The sequence below is a fragment of the Ranitomeya variabilis genome, chromosome 8 (genome assembly GCF_051348905.1).
Source record: "Ranitomeya variabilis isolate aRanVar5 chromosome 8, aRanVar5.hap1, whole genome shotgun sequence".
NCBI classification, from domain to species: Eukaryota; Metazoa; Chordata; class Amphibia; order Anura; family Dendrobatidae; genus Ranitomeya; species Ranitomeya variabilis.
In genome coordinates this window covers 7,771,955-7,796,501 of record NC_135239.1, presented here as the reverse complement: position 1 = coordinate 7,796,501, position 24,547 = coordinate 7,771,955, and the positions used below count along the sequence as shown (strand labels likewise).

Here is a 24,547-nt window from a genome sequence, read left to right as displayed (position 1 = left end):
ACCCCAGCGGACCTGTCTCTATCAAGGTGTGGACAGGTCTGACTGGCTGGACGAGGTCGGCTAAATGCAGTGTGAACTTCTGTAAATTCGGCTGCGATTTCTCCCTGTAAATAGTGCGCGGGGCGCTGAAGGCTGCGCACACAACAGTTACTATGGGGATGAGGAGCTCCTCTACCTCGGCCGCACTTTTCCTCCTTAATCCCGCGTGCGTCAGCCGTTCTGGGCATCTTTTGATGGTCACCGTGTCCCACATACTTTCTTCCAGGCGCTGTGTAGGCATCGGAACGAAAACACTTAACGTCTTTGTCTCGGGTATTAACGCGCTCCGTTCTGCGTCAGCGGTCACCGGAGTGTCCGGCTTGTCACAATGCTTGTAGTCCGCAATTAATTAATTAGGAGAATCTAATAATGAGTAAAATGCAGCTCGTCGCTAATCTTCTTGAGGGTCCCTAATTTGCATGCAGTACGTATAGCGGGGCACGGGCGCTCTTGTTTTACGTCCCGTGTGTGGACGATTTCTTGCCCGGTTCCTTCATGTGGTTTTATGTAACGGACAGCGACATTACAACTTACGGCCAGGCGGTACTGCAGGGCCGCCGGGGGCTTCAGCCTTGTGCTGGCGACGCCACGGCAGGCGACCGTGACGCCACGGCAGGCGACCGTGACGCCACGGCAGGCGACCGTGACGCCATCACCTACGGAACTGGTCTCTGAATTAAAATGGGGGTCAACAGCCGCTAAATCTAGTGGTGCAGCCATATTTGTTTTCAGCTTCTTTTGGCTTCTGAGGGTCCGGTGGTGCCTACTACAGGTGACAACCAACATGGCCTCCTGCCTTCACCGCTGAGAAAGTAACTAACCGACCAGACAAAATGGGAAGAGGTGTCGGCGAACCTTGTGTCAGTCATATACTGCCCATTCACATTAGACAAAAGCAGCGGACTTGTGTCTTTAAAGGGTAGTCTGTTAAAGGGGTGGTTGTAAAGGCGTGCTCTCCCACCCATTGTCAGACTCTTTGATCAGACCTGTGTCCGATGATCTGAGGATCGTCCAGCCTTGAATAACCACGTTTAAGAACGTCAGGCGGTGGCATTTTACGAAGTGATCGTCCTTCCAGGAGAGAAGCGGTAGGCCGCCATTTATTTCTTAACCCTGTGTATACAGCCCAGGGAATTGGGAAATGAGCAGATTGGAGTTGAGCAGGAAAGCTCTGCCCTTGTCGGGTGTCCAGCCTCCGGCAGTCGGTCCAGGGCGGTCGTCACTTCTGTAGCCGGGACCCTGGGTGCCATGACGTGTGTCCGCACAGGACCTAGGAAATGCCAGAGGCGGCCAGGACATGACCCAGAAGCGGAGCAGCGCCTGCCTTATTGTCACCCCTGGTGCAGATCTGGGTCTCGTCAGTTCTCTTTTAAATTTGGGAAACAGTAAAGTTTCCACTTGTTTTCTAGTGTTTTTGTTCACCGCTGCGATCGCGCTGTGCTGCTGTCCGGCGAGCGTCCGCCCAATATTAGGAGGCGCAGGGTGCGACGCCCGCTGCAATTATCGGGACAGCGCCGCTCGAGTCGTGACTTGCTGCAGTCGGATTGAAAGACTTGCGAGGACCTAACTGGGGAGGATGCACTAAAACTGATCACTCCAGCTTCAGTTACCATGGAAACAAGCGGGGCTGATTTAATAGCGCTGGTGTTAACTCTTTCCTGGCTGCACGTAGAGCACATCATTCCTGCTGGTGCAGATGAGGGGTTAGAGGCGCACTTGTCTTATTTCTGCTTTTATTTTATTGGGGATTTTTGAAGACTTGAGTGTTTCAGGTAGTTTGCTGGGTACAGTGAGCAGCGCAGGGTTAAATATGGGAGTGCACCGTGTGTCTGCAGGGTGCGTGTGCCATGAATAAGCCCAGTGCACCTCTGGTATCGGAGCGCTCCGCACCGCCGTGCGCCACACCGCCGCGCGCCACAACCTGAGCCCGGATTCTGGGCTGTTCTTCCCAGCTTGGATCCATCTTTCCCGGCCGTGTGGTCTGCTCTGCTAAGCAGTATGGTGCTGCGGGCGAGCTCGTCAGCATGAATGGTGAGTACCGGGGCATTACTAATGTATGCGTGGTGATCCCATAGTGGAGGGGGCACTTACTTTAGATCATGTGGGGGGGGTTATGTTGCCACTGCGATCAGTGCAAAGGCTCCATTGAAGTGGAGTAAAGCAAAATATTTTTTTTCCATATAAACCTGTTTTTTTGGGTTTTTTTACTCATAATTTTTATATATATATATATATATATATATATATATATATATATATATATATATATATATATATATATATATATATATATATATATATATATATCAAAAAAAAATAATAAAATAAAAGATCCAAGGTCTGATCGTCGTCTTCTGAATCAGCGTCTCCCGGCCGCCCCGACCCTGAGGACCGCGGCAGGTTTGCAATTCGGTGTCACTATAATCTGAAGGCCGAGACCCCCGCGCCGCCCGCAGATTGCACAGAATTTGTGATATTTGTGTGTGTTTTACCCATTAGTTCAGCAGCCACCGACCCTACACGGTTCCCGTCATGGCGGCAGCAGTCAGGTCCTTCCTTTTAGCAGCGGGGGCCGTTCTGTACCCCATAATGGAGTGTGTGGATTTTAGAGACTATTGCGATAACCTGTATGTCATGACGGCCGGCAGCTGTGGACTCCTCACTTCATTTAACCATTTCACGGCCGGGAATGAAACGTGTGAAATATTCAGGGGGGCGGACACGGCAGCGATCGGTGCGGTCAGTTACATTCGCCGGTACCTCAGGGGTCTGACTGCCGGACCCCCATCCTCCGCGGCTCCCTCGCTCCACGCTGGCCGCTGCTTGTTTGTGCACAGTTTGCGGTTTTCATTATTTTCCTGCCCATTATATAAATGTCGTCGTCAGGGCGGATTACAGCCGGGGGGGCGGATTACAGCCGGGGGGGGCGGATTACAGCCGGGGGGGCGGATTACAGCCGGGGGGGCGGATTACAGCCGGGGGGGCGGATTACAGCCGGGGGGGCGGATTACAGCCGGGGGGGGGGGGGCGCGGATTACAGCCGGGGGGGCGGATTACAGCCGGGGGGGGGCGGATTACAGCCGGGGGGGCGGATTACAGCCGGGGGGGCGGATTACAGCCGGGGGGGGGGGGGGGCGGATTACAGCCGGGGGGGGGGGGGGCGGATTACAGCAGGGGGGGGGCGCGGATTACAGCAGGGGGGGGGCGCGGATTACAGCAGGGGGGGGGCGCGGATTACAGCAGGGGGGGGCGGATTACAGCAGGGGGGGGCGGATTACAGCCGGAGGGGGGCGGATTACAGCCGGGGGGCTGAATACTCCGTGATTAGAGCGGCCACTGCGCGCCTCTTAGTGTAATGAGCTCAGAAACGTCCATCGCTGATTATAGGAATCCCACACAGTGACCGGCCTATTACACTAAGCGGACGGACGGACGGACGGACGGACGGACGGACTCATCTGTGCAGCTCCATAATATATGATTGTGTGAGGGGATCGTCTGTGTGGAGGCGCCCGGGGCCCCACCACATGTTCTGTGATGTCAGCACGCCCACTAATGAGACTACAACCCCCAGCATTGTTCGACACTCGGCGGTCAGGGCATGCTGGGAGATGTGCCACTGACTGCTGAGCCTCGGGGAGGAAAATGGAGGCATAACCCATAGCAACCAAGGTGCCATAACGAGCAGCATCTTCATAGGTGGCCATTATGGAAACTTCCATTACTATTGAAAAGAGGGAATTGTCAGTGTGCAACCAGCGCACGTGCACTGCTGAGACCCCCAACTGTCCCTCCATAGTCCACCATGTTATAGCACCCAGGGTTTAGTCAGTGAGTGATGCAGAACTTGGGGCCTGTTCTGGACCGGCTCCATAGCAACACTCCATGCTGCGCATAGCAACCAATCAGAGCTCCGCTTTAATTTCTTACAGTGCTGGTGCAATGGAAGCTGAGCTCTGATTGGTTGCTCTGGGGCAATGGAAGCGGAGCTCTGATTGGTTGCTCTGGGGCACTGGAAGCTGAGCTCTGATTGGTTGCTCTGGGGCACTGGAAGCGGAGCTCCTGCTGCTATGGTCTACGCAGGCCGTTTTAGAGATGGGCCCCACCGTACCCCACAGGTCGCTGCAGGCCCATAATATGACCGCATCTGATGGGGCAGGTGTATGACGAATCCCTCACAACAAATCTGGCCTTGTCGCCCACAGGAGCCAATTGCCGCACAGCTTCCATCTGGGCACAGCAGTAAATGAAAGCTGCTCTGGTTGCTATGGGCACCGGCCGCCTCTTCCATTGTCACTTAGTTAAATGAGCCGTCCCCCCTCACGACACGCAGCTTGACAAGGCTTTCATACCCACTGTCACAATGATCACCTACTGGACCGCCGGGACCCTCACAGATCACAAGGGGTCCCAAGTCCCCATATACACGAGTGGGCGGCCCTCCTGACTGCTGCCCCTCTCACATAGCCGTTCCTTTGTTGGGGTCCCGCCGCCTGTACGAGCCGCGCTGGAGGACAGGACGATGTCCTATAGTGATGACCTCGGCACCGACCATGAGAAACCAAGGAGGATTTACTGCAAATGTCATCTATTTAGATCCGACACCAATGAAACAAATATTCTAACGTTTCGGCCGTCTTGTGGCCTTCATCAGGGTCATGGGGGAGAGCCCTCACACCCCATCCACAGCGGACTGCGTGGCCCGTCCTGCTCACACTACTGGTCCCCACCATTAATAGTCTCTTACTGATGGTCGGTGCTGAGGTTATCGCTATATGTCCCTGAGGTCAGCAGCTGCTCGCCGGCCCTGTGGACATGGGATAAATGTGATCGTGGGGCGACCCCCCCAATCTCTGCTCCGAAAACCACACAGCTATTAAGCAGTTCAAAGACCGCACCACAGTGCGTGTTATAGGGGGGCCGTGTACAGGTGTAGATGTATGGATGGGAGGTGGAACCATGTATGGGGGGGACCGTGTACAGGTATACTACATGTATTGGGGGGAGGGGACCGTGTACAGGTGTACTCCATGGGGGGAGCGGACCGTGTACTACATGTATTGGGGGGGAGGGGACCGTATACAGGTGCACTACATGTATTGGGGGGGAGGGGGCCGTGTAGAGGTGTAGATGTATGGATGGGAGGTGGAACCATGTATGGGGGGGACCGTGTACAGGTGCACTACATGTATTGGGGGGGAGGGGGCCGCGTACAGGTGTAGATGTATGGATGGGAGGTGGAACCATGTATGGGGGGACCGTGTACAGGTATACTACATGCATTGGGGGGAGGGGACCATGTATAGGTGTACTACATGGGGGGAGCGGACCGTGTACTACATGTATGGGGGGGACCGTGTACAGGTGTACTACATGCGGGGGGGGGGACCGTGTACAGGTGTACTACATGGGGGGGAGGGGACCGTGTACAGGTGTACTACATGGGGGGGAGGGGACCGTGTACAGGTGTACTACATGGGGGGAGGGGACCGTGTACAGGTGTACTACATGGGGGGGAGGGGACGGGACCATGTACAGGTGTACTACATGGGGGGGAGGGGACCATGTACATGTGTACTACATGGGGGGGAAGGGACCATGTACAGGTGTACTACATGGGGGGGAAGGGACCATGTACAGGTGTACTACATGGGGGGAGGGGACCATGTACACGTGTACTACATGGGGGGGAGGGGACCATGTACAGGTGTACTACATGGGGGGGAGGGGACCATGTACAGGTGTACTACATGGGGGGGAGGGGACCATGTACAGGTGTACTACATGGGGGGGAGGGGACCATGTACAGGTGTACTACATGGGGGGGAGGGGACCATGTACAGGTGTACTACATGGGGGGGAGGGGACCATGTACAGGTGTACTACATGGGGGGGAGGGGACCATGTACAGGTGTACTACATGGGGGGGAGGGGACCATGTACAGGTGTACTACATGGGGGGAGGGGACCATGTACAGGTGTACTACTTGGGGGGGAGGGGACCATGTACAGGGGTCACTTGCGCCTGCTCCTTGCGCTGGAAGGTCAGGCTGTCAGAAAATGCTAGGATTTGTAGTTTTGCAACAATTACCAGGATGTAATACAGGTTTTGTTTTATTTTTATTTACTTTCTGTCGTGTGATTTTGACTAAAAAATTTATATAATAACATAAGTTTGTTTTAATATAATTTTGGTGTTTATATTCGTTATTCGCTGGTTTTCAAATTATCAGGACGTGAATATTTTTTATATTTTTACATTTTGTGTAACTTTTATTTCCTTTTTCTATTTTGCAGTGAAAGAGTTTCTAGCCAAAGCCAAAGAAGACTTTTTAAGAAAATGGGAGAGTCCGCCCCAGGTGAGGAGGCGACCATTTACAGATATTCCGGCATTCTCACATTGCAGAAATTACCAAACCTTCTAGAAATAGCCGGGGCTCTCAGTGATTGCATGAAGCTGATTTACCAGCTGATTTCTGGGCTCGCTGCACTCGGGTTGGAGAACTCAGACGGCGTAATGTGATCAGATTGCTGCAGCGTGTGACGGTGTAATGTGATCAGATTGCTGCAGCGTGTGACGGCGTAATGTGATCAGATTGCTGCAGCGTGTGACGGCGTAATGTGATCAGATTGCTGCGGTGTGACGGCGTAATGTGATCAGATTGCTGCGGTGTGTGAGGCATAATGTGATCAGATTGCTGCGGCGTGTGACGGCGTAATGTGATCAGATTGCTGCGGTGTGTGAGGCATAATGTGATCAGATTGCTGCGGTGTGTGAGGCATAATGTGATCAGATTGCTGCGGTGTGTGACGGCGTAATGTGATCAAATTGCTGCAGCGTGTGACGGCGTAATGTGATCAGATTGCTGCGGTGTGTGAGGCATAATGTGATCAGATTGCTGCGGTGTGAGGCATAATGTGATCAAATTGCTGCAGCGTGTGACGGCGTAATGTGATCAGATTGCTGCGGTGTGTGACGGCGTAATGTGATCAGATTACTGCGGTGTTTGAGGTATAATGTGATCAGATTGCTGCGGTGTGTGAGGCATAATGTGATCAGATTACTGCGGTGTGTGACGGTGTAATGTGATCAGATTGCTGCAGCGTATGACGGCGTAATGTGATCAGATTGCTGCGGCGTGTGACGGCGTAATGTGATCAGATTGCTGCGGTGTGTGAGGCATAATGTGATCAGATTACTGCGGTGTGTGACGGTGTAATGTGATCAGATTGCTGCAGCGTATGACGGCGTAATGTGATCAGATTGCTGCAGCGTGTGACGGCGTAATGTGATCAGATTGCTGCGGCGTGTGACGGCGTAATGTGATCAGACTGCTGCAGTGTGTGACAACGTAATGTGATCAGATTGCTGCAGTGTGTGACGGCGTAATGTGATCAGATTACTGCGGTGTGTGACGGTGTAATGTGATCAGATTGCTGCAGCGTATGACGGCGTAATGTGATCAGATTGCTGCAGCGTGTGACGGCGTAATGTGATCAGATTGCTGCGGCGTGTGACAACGTAATGTGATCAGATTGCTGCGGTGTGTGACGGTGTAATGTGATCAGATTGCTGCGGTGTGTGAGGTATAATGTGATCAGATTGCTGCAGCGTGTGACGGCGTAATGTGATCAGATTGCTGCGGTGTGTGAGGCATAATGTGATCAGATTGCTACGGCGTAATGTGATCAGATTGCTGCGGTGTGTGAGGCATAATGTGATCAGATTGCTGCGGCGTGTGACGGCGTAATGTGATCAGATTGCTGCAGCGTGTGACGGCGTAATGTGATCAGATTGCTGCGGTGTGACGGCGTAATGTGATCAGATTGCTGCGGTGTGTGAGGCATAATGTGATCAGATTGCTGCGGCGTGTGACGGCGTAATGTGATCAGATTGCTGCGGTGTGTGAGGCATAATGTGATCAGATTGCTGCGGTGTGTGAGGCATAATGTGATCAGATTGCTGCGGTGTGTGAGGCATAATGTGATCAGATTGCTGCGGTGTGTGACGGCGTAATGTGATCAGATTACTGCGGTGTTTGAGGTATAATGTGATCAGATTGCTGCGGTGTGTGAGGCATAATGTGATCAGATTGCTGCGGTGTGAGGCATAATGTGATCAAATTGCTGCAGCGTGTGACGGCGTAATGTGATCAGATTGCTGCGGTGTGTGACGGCGTAATGTGATCAGATTACTGCGGTGTTTGAGGTATAATGTGATCAGATTGCTGCGGTGTGTGAGGCATAATGTGATCAGATTGCTGCGGTGTGTGAGGTATAATGTGATGAGATTGCTGCGGCGTGTGACGGCGTAATGTGATCAGATTGCTGCGGTGTGTGAGGCATAATGTGATCAGATTGCTGCAGTGTGTGACGGCGTAATGTGATCAGATTACTGCGGTGTGTGAGGTATAATGTGATCAGATTACTGCGGTGTGTGACGGCGTAATGTGATCAAATTGCTGCAGCGTGTGACGGCGTAATGTGATCAGATTGCTGCGGTGTGTGAGGCATAATGTGATCAGATTGCTGCAGTGTGTGACAACGTAATGTGATCAGATTGCTGCGGTGTGTGACGGTGTAATGTGATCAGATTGCTGCAGCGTGTGACGGCGTAATGTGATCAGATTGCTGCGGCGTGTGACGGCGTAATGTGATCAGACTGCTGCAGTGTGTGACAACGTAATGTGATCAGATTGCTGCGGTGTGTGACGGTGTAATGTGATCAGATTGCTGCGGTGTGTGACGGTGTAATGTGATCAGATTGCTGCAGCGTGTGATGGCGTAATGTGATCAGATTGCTGCGGTGTGACGGCGTAATGTGATCAGATTGCTGCAGCGTGTGACGGCGTAATGTGATCAGATTGCTGCGGCGTGTGACGGCGTAATGTGATCAGATTACTGCGGTGTGTGACGGTGTAATGTGATCAGATTGCTGCGGTGTGTGACGGTGTAATGTGATCAGATTGCTGCAGCGTGTGACGGCGTAATGTGATCAGATTGCTGCAGCGTGTGACGGCGTAATGTGATCAGATTGCTGCGGTGTGTGACGGTGTAATGTGATCAGATTGCTGCAGCGTGTGACGGCGTAATGTGATCAGATTGCTGCGGTGTGTGACGGCGTAATGTGATCAGATTGCTGCGGTGTGTGACGGTGTAATGTGATCAGATTGCTGCAGCGTGTGACGGCGTAATGTGATCAGATTGCTGCGGTGTGTGACGGCGTAATGTGATCAGATTGCTGCAGCGTGTGACGGCGTAATGTGATCAGATTGCTGCGGTGTGTGAGGCATAATGTGATCAGATTGCTACGGCGTAATGTGATCAGATTGCTGCGGTGTGTGAGGCATAATGTGACCAGATTGCTGCGGTGTGTGAGGCATAATGTGATCAGATTGCTGCGGTGTGTGACGGTGTAATGTGATCAGATTGCTGCAGCGTGTGACGGCGTAATGTGATCAGATTGCTGCAGCGTGTGACGGCGTAATGTGATCAGATTGCTGCGGTGTGTGACGGCGTAATGTGATCAGATTGCTGCGGTGTGTGACGGCGTAATGTGATCAGATTGCTGCAGCGTGTGACGGCGTAATGTGATCAGATTGCTGCGGTGTGACGGCGTAATGTGATCAGATTGCTGCGGTGTGTGTCGGCCGGACACCCGCAGATAAAAAGCTGCAGTTTGCATGTCAGGACATGGCCAATTAAAAGGGTTGTCTACGATCTTTACTAAAAAGCGCGGCCACCTGAAAAAAAAATCAAAATTATAGCGTGATCTGTTTGGTCGTTTTGTAAGTTTATGGCAGGTTTGTTCTACCTGATGTCTGCAGCGGTCAGTCCTGCTTATACAGAGTCAGCAAATGTAAGTACACCCTCCCATCCCCTGACGTGTAATGCCCAGTGGGCGATTTATTCATGAACTTCCAGGAGGAATAACAGAGGAACGGCGCGACCATTGTGCAGAATCCAGTCCTTTCTTTCTACAGTCTCGTCAGGATGGATCCTGTTTGTGCTTTCTTGTTTTAAACAGGCTGCCAAGTACTATGCACTTTGGGGAAGCGGTGTGGCTCAGTGGTTAAGTGCGCTGTAAAGCCATCAGGACAGGCTGTAATCAGGATTGTGCAGCTAAGCAAAACGATGTAGCTATTCTGTGCAGATCTGTTACCGGACATCGCTGAATATTCACAAATAGAAGGGGATTTCCTGTACATGAAAAAAAAAATGCCCCAAAAGACTAAAGTGTAGAAGTAATCTGCCCTTGGTTGTATAAGCCCCTGCCAGTCACTGACCGCTGGGACCACCTGAGTGCGGGCCGAGTATCGGTGACGTCTGTATTTTATATTATTTCTCCCATATGGTGAAACCTGTATCTCGTGGAGCATTGCAAATGTATGCAAAGCCCGTATTCACAAAAATGTCCACGCCGCTCAGGGCATATGGGGGACGTCACCTGCAGCGATGTCCTCGATGTTGGCAGGGCAGACATTTCTGAGAACGGTGACGTTATAAGTCTGCATTCACACGCAGCAGGTTTCTTGCAGAAATTACACACAATTGAATTTGGTTCTGTTCATCTGAATAGGTTAAGCTGGCAAGCAAAAACGTTAATGCCATAAAGTGAACGTCAGACGCTGCGAACCGTAAATGTGATGCGCTGCGAGCGCCACGTGGTCTTATAAATATGGTTTTGGTGACACCGAATGCAAAACTCGACATGTTTCTATGTGTCGCCTGTGTGTTTCTGCCAGGTGTCCTCAATCCATAGTGTGGGGTTAGTGGAGATGGACAGCGCTCGGCTGCACGCCAGACCCATGGGCTTCAGTCTATGCCCCATTCTAATGGAGGGTACTTATGTTATCATTGGGACCCTCCACAATCGGACACTTTAATCACCGATTCGGGGCCTATCTGGGAATTTACAGATGGGTGAAAACTCTAAGGAAAGGCAATCTGCCACAGTTTTCTTGGGAAACGTCTTGGAGAGAATGTTGCGTGCTGCTACAATGTATAGAAACTGGAACAATGTGAACATAAATCTTTTTGGGGATAATTGCATGTAGCGGATTCAGTGAAAATATTCAATCAGTATTTGCAGGTAGTAAATCCACGACACATTGCAATGCTGAGCCGCTGAGTAACTCTTCTTTTCTCTGCCCATTTTCCCCTTTTCCAATGCATGGGGTGAAAGGTGCAGCGAAATCTGCCCTGACACTCAGTGGATTACTTCCGTCCATATCACTGCACATGTGAGCACATCCTGAATGTATCCGTGAACACAATGGCCGCACTTATTACGCATTTGCATACCGGGCACAGACATACACGGATCGTTCTCCAAAATGCTCATAAACCAGTTAGTCAGCCCGGCTTCTGTTATATTTGTACCCGGTCCAATGCAAACAATGCAGCTGTGCCAAGCAAGTGATCCAGTCTGCAAACGGTTAAATGATGTAATCCGTCTGTCTCCCTCAGAACACAGCCGGCCTAGATGACTTCGAGAGGATAAAGACTTTGGGCACTGGCTCATTCGGAAGGGTCATGTTGGTGAAACATAAAGGAGCCGATCAGTATTACGCCATGAAGATCCTGGATAAACAGAAGGTAGGTGTCTCCGGTCGTGGCCCGACCACTGCTGATCCAGCTCCTGACCCTGCCGACACCCTGGAGCACATCTAGGCCTCATTCACACCTCCCTGTTTTTTGTTGTTTTTTTTTTGTTTGTTTTTTTTGCACATACTCCGTTTACAATAAAACAGGAACGGGGAAAGACGCCTTGGCCCCTATTCATCATTTACATTTGTGACTTTTCTTCTTTGTCTTATTTTTTATGCCTTTTTATAGCAATAAGTTGCAAATGATGAATTGGGCTTAAAACAGAAACTTCACCTATAAAGGCAGCCCCCCCCCCCCCCCAAAAAAAAAGATGAAACCAAGTAAAACTAACTTAAAGGCACAAATTAAATAATGAATAAGGCTGTAGCCAGGTCACTATTAGGGCTCTAGGTAAAAGGTGTGAAGACGACGGTGAGTCACATCGCTGTAGATGACACCCTGTAAATGCCGGAGTGTCCTTCACTGCTGTAACCTGAGTGAAATTTTCTTAATTTCTTAAGAGACACTTTTTAGTAAATGTGATGTATTTTGGGCTGTCATTAAGCCAGAAGACAAAATCTATGCTATTTCCATACCAAGATGCTCGAAAAACTAATCTATTGGTGCATCTTGGCATGGTAGTAGCATAGATTTTGTCTTCTGGTGTCACGACAGCCCAGAATGACATACATGCCTCGGCCAAGAGACCTGGCGGAGAGGACTTCCAGGTGACACTCGTCCCCTCCGATACCCTGGATGCTGATCGCTGGCAAATGGCTCACCGCATCCAGTGTTACTACTGTAGATGAATCTCAGCTTAGAAAGTAACACTCCGGTGCCGTGTGCAGGTGTGCCCACATGGGCAGGAATGAATTAACATCCACGCGTTTCAGGGAGTTTCGTCTTGCTCTTCTTGAGTTATCGACCTGCAACCAAGGACATTAATGTCAATAGAGCTGTATCGATGCGTCATGCGAGGTTCACGTCCCAATGAATACTCGTTATATAACCAAATAATGAAGACCCCAAGAAACTTGAATGGACAAAGGGGAACATCAGTGCTCCCCAGAAAGGAACTGGCACTGCCTGAGACGCAGGCCGAACCCCAGTGATGGAGTCGTGAGCCGATACACACCGGAGCTAGATGGTGTCATGTCGGCTGCACACTGAACCTGGGGCCGCGCCAGCCTCTTGTAAGGAGAATACGGCCTTCTGTATGAAGAAAGTGGGGATGAAGCACTGAAATAATGATGGCAGCTCAGCGCTGTGACAGAAATAGAGTTCTAAATTCCATCCTAATTAGAAAATAAAGATGAAGATGTGCTGCAGCAGCTGGAGTCGCCCAACATTTAAATGGTTGGCGTCGTCTCATTGCTGTTGTGCCATTGCGAGGCTGTGCACGGCCGGCACGTTGCACCGGGGGCTGTAGCTGCCGCCCCCGCATGTGGTGGAAGCAGCCGTTTCCTGCACAGATCTTGGCCGCCTGCAGCCTTGTGACTGTGACACCAAAGCCGCCAGCACTTTCACAAGACATCACTTCTGTAATCTGTTCTGTGCACAGAGGTCATTAAGAAAGTCACAGGCAAAGCCTAAAAGGTGGATGTGAGCGCTGCCCCGGAGCCGCCGGTCACTTACCAGTCCTCCCCCGGGTAACAGGAGGAGCACGGAGGTCATGGTGTAACCTCTCCCTCCGCTATAGACCTGTAGTGCAGGGTCTGCTAATAGACCGGCAGCCTGGATGTGGGGTCTAACAGGTGCCACGTTGCCCAATATTCTAGATCCATGTACCCGTGTGTCCCCGCTCCAATAAATGTCTGTGCTGCCGTCAGTGTAGAAAACGTGTAACTGGGAAATGATTGCTGTGATCCACTCGTTGGCTCCTGGTTATGGCCGATATCCTCTGCTCGTGTGACATCTCCCTACAGCTGATAATTTGCCTGTGAATTGCCTAAAACCTTTATTACCACGGCAGAAGTCCGGGCGCGTGCTGCAGGAACCAACCAAATCTATGTAAAGACCAGATCCTTCAGTCTCAGAACTTTCCGGAACAGATCTGTCTGGGGTGACTATATCTTTACAGTCCAACCCATGGACACAGTCTTCTTCAATTTTCTTTTAAAGTGACATATCACATTATAAAGTGCACGATAAGATGGAAGTCGTTCATGGCACACACCTTATATTATACGGACGCCATTTTTGGCACCTTTGAGCCCTTTAACAGAAGCAGAATCCCTTTAAATAGGCCAAAAATAATTGCCTTAATGCAGGAATAGACTGTGGCAGGGATTTCCTTTGCCCCCGGTCTCTGCTGTCGTTGATCCGATTCTTGATGATTGGTTTCCAGGTGGTGAAGCTGAAGCAGATAGAACACACGCTGAACGAGAAGAGGATATTGCAGGCCGTCAACTTCCCGTTCCTGGTGAGGTTGGAGTATTCATTCAAGGTAAACGATTCCTGAGGAAGCAGAGAATTCCGAGTACAGCGTGCAATGCCCGGACCGGCTGCGTTCTCCAGAGCGGCGCTCCACAGCCTTGTAAGCACGGATGAGGCTGTAGAGTCCAGCTCAGGAGACCCCGGCCGGGCCGAGCATTGCGGCCCATCATCGGACTGTGACACATGGACGTCTGCGTCTGTCCATCGTGACTGATGCAAGAGCCTCCAGTGTCGCTGGCTGCAGAGGGCACAATTATTGGGGAACCTGATGGGTGATCCTTCATCTCCATACCTCACATCTGTGTCCATGATGGGGGCTAGGTGCTGTTCCCTGACCTCCCAGAATAAAGGCATCCATGTAGGCAGCAGGATATTACACTTTTCCACCAAAACTTTGCCTTGTAATTCTGGAAATGTTTGCACTTAACACATTGCTAGAGATGGTAGTGTCTGAAGGGTCACATCTGGAATTTTGCATTTGTTTCTGAAGTCCTGATTGTTCCTCCTTTGGGACCTATTTAGAGACACCGTTAAATGACTGCCGAGCGGATATAGCAAACCGATCGGCGAGCCTTTATGGGACAATTCACACCGGCTGTAGAAACGGATGGACGGAATGGTCATCCATCCAATCTGTCTGTTCCCTATAGTCCATGCAGCACACGTCCTGTTCACACCGGGCCACGCGCTGCTGGCAACAATCATTGTCGGCTTAAAAAGCATCGCGTCCAGCAATCAAGTGTTTTACTTGTTCATTGGAGGATTGCGGTGTCTGGGACGAGCATACGAACACTGGCTTATCTACATGGGCCATTATTATTACTGCCCGAAATATCAGTACATTGACAGCGGGGCGCTTCAATCGTCCTTGTCAAGTGTGTCAGAATCCATCACGAAGTAATCATTGGGCAATATCGAAGTTTGTGGGGACACAACCCCCAAGTGCTAACACTCAGGTGCCTATTAATTCATAGATTTCCAGGAGGAACCGCAGAGGAACTGCTTTATGCTGAGTCCTAAGAGAAGATACAGGGATGTCTTGAGATGGGCTCTCCCCCCAATCTGTTATATCGAGAACATGGGTAGGAGTTTGTCTCCTCCCAAAAATCAATAAATGGCGGCAAGGTGGGGTCTATAACAAAAAACGCAGGACGTTCTGCAGTGTATAATGACGATTTTCATATAGATTTTAGATATTCCTCCAAGTTTTTAACATTTCTTCTTGATGTCACTGAGCAGCATTTTTCATTTTGCTTAATTTCTCCAGTACTAAAAATCCTGTCTGCCTCCTCTCCACCCGCACCCTTCAGTCCATGTGTCATGGTTCAGGTCAGTTGTGGAGAAGTCCACGTCCCACAGATTGTCCACAGTGGCCAAACTCTTCACCGAATCCTTACAGATGTCATTGCCAAACTGCAATGAAAATTGTAAAAGTCACAGCAAAGATTGAAAGATGCACAAAAAGTAACAAGCTGCAGATGTGAAATCCTCCCTAAAGATTGGTTTCTGCCGCACAAATCTCATCTACGCGGCTGGTACCGTAATCAGCAGATGATTATCTGCAGGCAGATCCGCTGTCGTCCGCCGTATGTGGGCTCGTCATATAGCAAAAGGATGCCGCAACGCTGCTAAAGTGCAGGGAAACCGCGCGATTCACCCTTGTAACGTCTGCAGTCTACACCGTGTCCTTAATATTTACTTCTGATGTTCCCCACAGGATAACTCGAACCTTTATATGGTGATGGAATATGTGCCGGGAGGAGAAATGTTCTCACACCTAAGGAGAATCGGCAGGTTCAGGTCGGTTGTGTTCTGTGCCTTTCTGTGGGTTGTGTGGCGGGATCCTGCTGCTGCGGGTATCTAAGGTGCCGTATTTCTTTCCAGCGAGCCCCACGCGCGGTTCTACGCAGCTCAGATAGTTTTAACATTCGAGTACCTCCATTCACTAGACCTCATCTACAGAGATCTCAAGCCAGAAAACCTCCTAATTGACCAACAAGGATATATTCAGGTGAGCGGCCTCGTTCCTAAGGTAATGACGACCACCACGGACCACAGCCGGCATTTCCGTATTACTGTCACTGCCGTGCACACGTCCTGGCCAGGTGTGTAGACTTTACGTGTGTCACCGTCAGAGTATTGACTCCCAACTCTTTAACATTTTTATGGATCGTCAAATTAACAAAACCAATAACTGATCCATTAATAGCAAATGTCACATGGCATTTATTATTTTTATGCACCCATTGAGTTTAACCCTTTATTGCTGGATGTCCTAGTCGGGGATACAGCCAACGTCAGCCACTGACGGCAGCAGCCGGATATGACACCAGTTACTGCTGTTAATCATTTAAATGCTGCCATCAATCACTAGCAGCAGCATTTAAGCACCACAGTCCTACCCAGGCGTCCATTCCTGGCACTCGTAGACTCGCCTGCAATGCCATCAAATGGCACCAATGGATTTCCATAGAAGCCAGGGATCTGCTGAAGGGACCCTGTGGCTTCCATGTACTTCTGTGAAGTGCAACCTGTGGCCGTGCTTTCTAGGAGACCAGCACTTTTACTATATACTTCAGCAGTCTGGAATATACAGTGTAAACCAGACGTTTCCATCCACTTTATATAAAGACACATCTGCAGGTTTTTCTCAAACTCTGACATGAAATCAGAATGAGCCTTTCCCGTTTTAGGACAATTAAAATTACCATAATTTATTAATATTTACCAAATGCCAGAATAATGAGAGAGAGAGAATGTTTAAGGCATTTTTATGATTTACTGCAAAGTGAAAAGTTTCCATCCCCTATTCCTGTAAACCACTCTGCCCTGCCCGTATGATGATATCATGGGTTTGGAAGCTTCTGATAAAGGAGAAGTAACGTCACTATTTCTTTTGCAGGTCACAGACTTTGGGTTTGCCAAGCGAGTAAAGGGAAGGACTTGGACATTATGTGGCACCCCAGAATACCTGGCACCGGAAATTATTTTGAGCAAGGCAAGCGACAAGTAGACGGACACGTATCCCCCACTGTCAGTTCTGTCTAGCTGCTAGTTAAAGGCTCATGCACACTCCTCTATAACCTGCGCTCTCCCCATGTAACCATACACAGAAGGTGAATGTTGGGGAAAAATGTGACTTTCACCTGACTCCACGCCACCATTGCAAACACCTTACTTTACCTTTTTTGGGGGCTTTATAGAATCAGAAAACTGGATCAGCTTTTTTTCTTCTTCTAGGAACTGCGCCTCTTGTGCTTTTTTTTGTGTTGTTTTGTATTGCAGCTTGGGACTATTATACTAAATAGATCTTATCTGCAATAGAAAACCATAGCCACGAGCGCTGCTGTTTCCCTGGAGGGGACACTGACACTTCTGGACAACTGGGACTTCATCAGCGAAGTCTGAAATCCTGAAGCTGCAATTAGCAGCCTCACACCTAAAGATTTGCTCGATCATTGAACGGATTCAATGATTGTGATGAATAAGAAACGTTCACACGAGAATTGAGTAAATTGAATTTACTTAATAAAAGATAATAAACAGTCACTCAAATAACACATAACCATATAAAAATTAGTATTGATTAATTGTAGAGTTAAAACCATTAAAAAATAACTCTTACTATACACGTCTACAGGGGTAGTGCACAGGGCCATGCAACTATTCACCGATGAAATGGTCGGACTGTTGTCCTCACTTGTAATCTTCAGCAGCGCTCCTCTGCCTCCTGGTTTTCGGGGGTGGTGCGCTCCTGTAGATTGACAGTTTGGACATCTGCATGGTGGCACCGCTGCTTTGGCCTGTGCACGTCCCTAAGCTGCAGCCACGGAGGAGCGCAGGGACTCTAAACCTGCTGGGATTGGGATCCAGAGATCGGTCATCTGTGCTTACAATGCTCTATTGACAAGGGGAGCTTGTCAGTACTGCGCGTGCTCATAACCACTGAGCATGCTCATCCACACTGCAGTGGTGGCCGGTAACCTAGGTAATGAGCATTAAACAATACACTGGAAAATTCCTGTTCTTGAGAATGAGGGGATCTTTAATAAAATTACAATTCAATATTGCTCTGTATAAGTACGTTACTATTTAAACATTTTCGATGTTGCCACAACCCCTTTAAGATGTATTTTCTTTGCAGCCCTGATGTTCCTAGGAATCTCACGTTCTTTCCATTTCTCCTCCCTATAGGGCTACAACAAGGCGGTGGACTGGTGGGCATTAGGGGTGTTAATCTATGAAATGGCAGCAGGTTATCCTCCATTTTTCGCTGATCAGCCCATTCAGATATACGAAAAAATAGTTTCAGGAAAGGTAAGTAAAGGGACGACGTCTCAGCAGGACATTGTCGCGAATGTCACGAATATCCTCTCGGAGTAATCCCACGGGGAGGAGAGGAGTCTGATTATCGCGTCTTTCCTCTCGCCTTCAGGTACGGTTCCCATCCCACTTCAGCTCAGATCTGAAAGATTTACTAAGGAACTTACTGCAGGTAGATCTGACCAAGCGATACGGGAATCTGAAGAACGGGGTCAACGATATCAAGAACCACAAGTGGTTTGCCACCACAGACTGGATTGCAATCTACCAGAGAAAGGTGATCCACACGATGTAGAAATGCCGCCTCCATCTTTGCTGCTGACCTTTTCTATTGCTGGAATTAAAAACTTTGCAAGTCGTCTTTATAAAAGTAAAGACTTCACCGTTTTGTGTATACAGCTCCAGCCTCCAGAGTGTGTCTCCATGGTTACAGGCTGCAATTCTGATTCTGCAGTTACTTTTCATCTGTGTCCTTTACTGCAAACGTACAACTAGGAGAAACGATGGGCTGTGACTGCAGGGCCAGAGACTATGGAGACACATTGGTTGGGTGGGATCTCTGCCGGGTGCTGCAGCTGGAGGGGACTGGACTGTACGACCGGCACTAGAAAATGTGAGGCGCTGTGCCAGGTAAATGATGAAGCGGTGCAGCGCTGTCCCCCGCCTGTTTGATACTACAGCACATTTATAGATGAGCACTATCCAGGTCTGACACCGAACGCTCTGAATAGAAGCCAATGGCGGCTCCAGAAGCCCCCGGAGCGAGGGTCCGAGCCTCCGTAGTGTTAGATGGTTGCAGCCTGCGATCTGCGCACATCCAGCCTTAAGGTCTACGGGGCAGGACGTATTCTTGTCATTGTAGACAAACCTGTTCTTCTGGGAATTCCTCGCATACATGTAAAGTACAATGTATAGATTTACCTTAAAGGGAACCAGGAAGATCTGCCCTTATATTAGAATATCGGAGCTGAACGAGCGTCCCCCCTAAATATTCCTCCCTGATTACACCCTGCTCTGTAGAGAAAAGGCCAACGATATAATACATGGATGGAGCAGAGCGGAGAAACGTCTCTGCTATTCGCACTGCGAAAAAAAACCTGCCGCTCTCAAGACATTGCAATAACGGCCCCGTGCCTGACCGCTCACCATTCTACATACCGGTCCTGTGTATCTCCACCCACCAGATCTGCTTCATGAGATCCGGGATCTCATGATGAGACCACAGGATCCGCACAAGCCTCATACACAGAAGATCTGGGAGAAGTTCTCCAAGATGTTTGGCACAACCTCCTGCCGAGATCCTCCATGACCTGAGTAGAAGTGTCGAAAATGATGGCGGCGACGGGCGGTCACCAGATACGATGGTGGTGACGGGCGGTCACCAGATACTGACGATGGCGGTGACGGGAGGTCACCAGATACTGGCGATGACGGCAACGGGCGGTCATCAAATACTGGCGATGGGAGGTCACCAGATACTGATGGAGGTGACGGGTGGTCACCATATACTGACGATGGCAGCAACGGGCGGTCACCAGATACTGACGATGGCGGTGACCAGATAATGGCGGCGACGGGCGGTCACAGGTTAAATGTGTTTAATCTTTCTCAGCACATGTGCTGCAGATATGATTTCTGCATTACCTGCCCATTGCCGTCTGTCCCCCGTCGTGACGCCGCAGGTGATTACAGGCTTTCTGCTGCGCTCCCTGATGGATTGTATCTGATTTCTTGGCCTAAGAGCTGTGAGGAGCAGCGGGACGCCGTACGATCTGTGAGGAGCAGCGGGACGCCGTACGATCTGTGAGGAGCAGCGGGACGCCGTACGATCTGTGAGGAGCAGCGGGACGCCGTACGATCTGTGAGGAGCAGCGGGACGCCGTACGATCTGTGAGGAGCAGCGGGACGCCGTACGATCTGTGAGGAGCAGCGGGATGCCGTACGATCTGTGAGGAGCAGCGGGACGCCGTACGATCTGTGAGGAGCAGCGGGACGCCGTACGATCTGTGAGGAGCAGCGGGACGCCGTGTGATGGTCTCAGTTGTTGATGTAACATTGAGGAGGGGAAGCAAACAATCATTGAATGAGGCTGCGCTGGTATCTTCATGGATGTCTCCCTGCACACTGCTGTCAGGGGCAGTTCCCCTATATCCAGATAAGTCTCCGTTTTATGGGTCTGATTACTATTTATGACCATGAAGGCCCTCAGCCCACCGGGGTCCACTACCTCAGTGCCGGCCTTATTCATCATTGCGTGCCATTCCGCTTGTCACCGGCCTCTAGACGACTATGGGAGCCATCTGACTCTAAAGCTCTGGGGTCAGGAAAGAAGGATATGCATTGAGCTACGGGACCAAAGTCCATGCTCCGCGCTCCCCTGTGTGCATTAACCATGCATCGGGCACTTATTATACTGTATGGAATAACCTTGACAGGGAAAAAAAATCTACTTTGGAGAATACAGCCCCAGTGCAAAGTAATCTCATAGCTTGCATTGGTGCTGTATTCCCGGTAGGAGATGGTCGTTGTGGTTTGCAGTGCTGCTTTGCTCTGTTTATTGTGTAGCGTTGCAGTGGTGACACCTCTATGTTCAGTTTTATTATGTGTTCTCTTTCTTGGCTGTACATTTTTGGACGGGCGCCGCTGCAGTCTGTGGGCGTCTGGGGGAGGTGTGTGATTCGCCTCCTCCTAAGATGAAGACTTGTCAGATATTGCTCACTGCTGCCAATGGCAAAGTACTCCGCTCCAGGCCGACTGTAGAAAAGAGCATGGAAAGTGGGAAATATCTAAAACATTGTTAAAATTGTATAACATAAATACATAGGAGACAGCTCATCAGAGAGTTTGAGTGCACACTGATTATAGGGGCCCCATGTTTTGAGCTACACATAGCCATAAAGGGGTTAACAATATAATGGGAACTAGCCGCTGTACAGGTAGAAGGCCTCTGATGCATGGTCTCTCCTGGACCTATGTGATGGTGTCCGCAGTTTCAGGAGGGTATAACTGGGTTCCCTTTATGTAGGTAGATCTAGCATGGTCTCTCCTGGACCTATGTGGTGGTGTCCGCAGTTTCAGGAAGGTATAACTGGGGTCCCTTTATGTAGGTAGGTCTAGCATGGTCTCTCCTGGACCTATGTGGTGGTGTCCACAGTTTCAGGAGGGTATAACTGGGGTCCCTTTATGTAGGTAGGTCTAGCATGGTCTCTCCTGGACCTATGTGGTGGTGTCCGCAGTTTCAGGAGTGTATAACTGGGGTCCCTTTATGTAGGTAGTTCTAGCATGGTCTCTCCTGGACCTGTGTGGTGGTGTCTGCAGTTTCAGGAGGGTATAACTGGGGTCCCTTTATGTAGGTAAGTCTAGCATGGTCTCTCCTGGACCAATGTGGTGGTGTCTGCAGTTTCGGGAGGGTATAACTGGGGTCCCTTTATGTAGGTAGGTCTAGCATGGTCTCTCCTAGACCTATGTGGTGGTGTCCGCAGTTTCAGGAGGGTATAACTGGGGTCCCTTTATGTAGGTAGGTCTAGCATGGTCTCTCCTGGACCTATGTGGTGGTGTCCACAGTTTCGGGAGTGTATAACTGGGGTCCCTTTATGTAGGTAGTTCTAGCATGGTCTCTCCTGGACCTATGTGGTGGTGTCCGCAGTTTCGGGAGTGTATAACTGGGTTCCCTTTGTTACGCTGCTCCCTGACACCTGTTAATAGGGATCTGTGGCATTGAGGAGCCTTGAGGCCGAGTCCATATCTGCAGTAAGCAGGTTGTGCCGCTAGCGTTGAGGCAACAATCCGCGGCTTGTACGTAACTCGGCGTCTCTTGTCTTGGTGCTGACATTTCCCTTTTTGTCCATCAGGTGGAAGCTCCGTTCATACCAAAGTGTCGAGGCCCCGGAGACACCAGCAACTTCGACGACTACGAGGAGGAGGACATCCGCGTGTCTCTCACCGAGAAATGTGCAAAAGAATTTGCTGACTTTTAGGATGGAAGCGCGTTAGACGAGAACGCCATCAGGGCTCACATCGGGATCTTTGCACTCTGTTTTTCAGATGGGGTGGAGCTGACACCATCTTACGTCGAGAGTTACCTAGTTCCTTCATTCCGCAAAGCTGACTGAAGTCTAGAGCGCCATCTTCCATGCGTGCAGGTTGCACCGACCCTCGTACAGCGGCATGGCAAAGCAGCCGGTGCCGTAATGCAGAATACTAGACCACTCATCTTGTTTTTGTTTCTCCTCTGTTTTCCGTTCTGCGCCCGTTGCTGGTTTTTCCTTCCACCATGGCACCGTTTTTAAGTAGTATTTTACCCGATCACACTCCCTTTTACTTTGACCGTGTGTTGTGTGACTGCTATGGGAGATGTTGCACTTAGTAACGTGTAGATTGCCGAGCTCATCGCCTCCAGTCTGTGCCACTGTAAAAAAGGAAATATTACATAGACTTTTTTTTTCTGTTTCCTCCTTGCTGCAGGTTTTTTATGACTTGGTCAGGAACTTTCTTTGTGTAAAATAATACCGCCAAGGGTCGCACATGTAACGAGGGTAGCCTTTTTCAGGAGATTGGCCAATGATCGCGTAGATCCAAAGTGCAACATTTAGGTTAGCTAGCCCCCTTCCCGTGCCTTGGTCTTTGTTTTCCTCTGCCGCTTTCCCTGTTACTCACTTATTTTTTTCTTCATTAACACTTTGGCAGAATCTTCTCATTACCTGACAAGGCAGTATACAATCGCACGTCTCCGCTGTGGACCACGTCACTAAATGTTCAGGTTGGGTCTTGTTGTTACAGTGCTGCCTGCTTTCTTAAAATTCCCATCAATAAATTTTTTTTTTATTTTTTTTTTTAAACGGAACAAAATAAATTGTGACGACACGATAAACACTTTCCACTTTCACAAGATCTAATTTTGGATTCTTTTTTTTTTTTTTCCCTTATTTAATTTACCTTTTTTTTTTTTTTGTACACGTAAACCAAAAACGACTGATAATTATGCGCCAGTAGCAGTCAGGAAATAAAGGGTTCAATATTTCAGCTCGGTTGCGATGCCGGTCCGTCTGTCCTCATTAGATGTTGCTGCCACATTTTATTTTGGTATACTATATTAGTAAATTGAGGGTAAAGTGCTGTCAGCAACCGCGCTGTGTCCCCCGAGGAGGCAAATGCTCGACGCTGCCGTAGCAAGTGAAGATTTTATTTTTTACCTTTTTATTTTTGGGGGTTGATTGTTTCATGTAAATCTGACGAGCCCTGCCATGAGTCGCACTGTTTCACGGCGAGGCGGCTGTACAGGTAGTATTTTGTTAGGACTCGCGCTGCCTTCCGTGTATTTTTTTTTTTTTTTACCCCTCTCCACCAGATGAAGTGTTCCCACGTCTCCCACCACTTTATGGTTTTTGCTTGTCCATATAAATTTCTTGTTTGTACACGTCTACATTATATATAAATATATATATATATATCTCTGTGACCTGTCTTACAACAGCACAGCGATTCCAATAAACTCGTCTTCTTTTCTGACCCATCTCCATGCACAACGAGGATGAATTGTTTCTATCTGGAGATATCTGTACGTGTTTCCATCTGTTGCATTTGTTTCCATGCTGGGAGAAATTCACCGGCGCGGCTTCCTTTTTAATATGTCCAGAGCGGTGGCCTCCTCCTGTCTGTGGGGAACCACAGGTCCCAGCTCCTCCTGACCGCGTCAGGTGCTTCTGGGACTTGTAGTTACTCAGGAGTACACATAGGCCGCAGGTCTCATTTCTTGCCTGTCGGAGGGCGGCCATTGGGCTGATGTAGAGGATTGCCAGTGGACCAGTTTCACCAGTGGCTCCAGGCGGCCGCCTCCTCGTGGCGCAGGGTCAGATACACTTCACGATCAGCTCTTCTAACCGGAGACGTACGAGGCGACACTCGGTGTGTACGTCTTTAGGTTGGCGGGTGGTTTTTTCCTTTGTTTGCACAGAGTTGTTACGAGAAGGCCGAGGAGCGTCGCAGTCTTTCTCCACTCTTACGTTATGTGCAAGGGGAAAAAAAAAAGTTTCAGATACTTTGCTGTAGCAAATTTTATGTAACAAAATCTATATATACGTCACAATAAATCGAAAGAAATTCTTTGTATGAAAAAAAGACTTGACATCTTTTGTATTTCATTGGACTGCGGACACGATCC

The 24,547-nt window shown here is 49.6% G+C and overlaps 1 protein-coding gene across 3 annotated transcripts in view; it reads left to right on the top strand.

Annotated features, from left to right (window-relative positions):
* PRKACB (protein kinase cAMP-activated catalytic subunit beta) overlaps positions 1-24,504 on the top strand; it is a 41,897-nt gene extending 17,393 nt beyond the window's left edge. For 2 of the 3 annotated variants that reach the window (XM_077276191.1, XM_077276189.1), the window contains exons 2-10: positions 6,337-6,398; positions 11,509-11,637; positions 13,976-14,074; positions 15,782-15,864; positions 15,949-16,075; positions 16,967-17,062; positions 18,259-18,381; positions 18,500-18,664; positions 22,239-24,504. In XM_077276191.1, coding sequence (XP_077132306.1) covers positions 6,337-6,398; positions 11,509-11,637; positions 13,976-14,074; positions 15,782-15,864; positions 15,949-16,075; positions 16,967-17,062; positions 18,259-18,381; positions 18,500-18,664; positions 22,239-22,364 — 1,010 coding nt within the window. In that variant the 3' untranslated portion in view covers positions 22,365-24,504. Of the gene's footprint in view, positions 1-1,585; positions 2,071-6,336; positions 6,399-11,508; positions 11,638-13,975; positions 14,075-15,781; positions 15,865-15,948; positions 16,076-16,966; positions 17,063-18,258; positions 18,382-18,499; positions 18,665-22,238 lie in introns of those variants that run through there. The other variant, XM_077276192.1, reaches the window with a different exon arrangement.
* Positions 24,505-24,547: the final 43 nt, after the last annotated feature.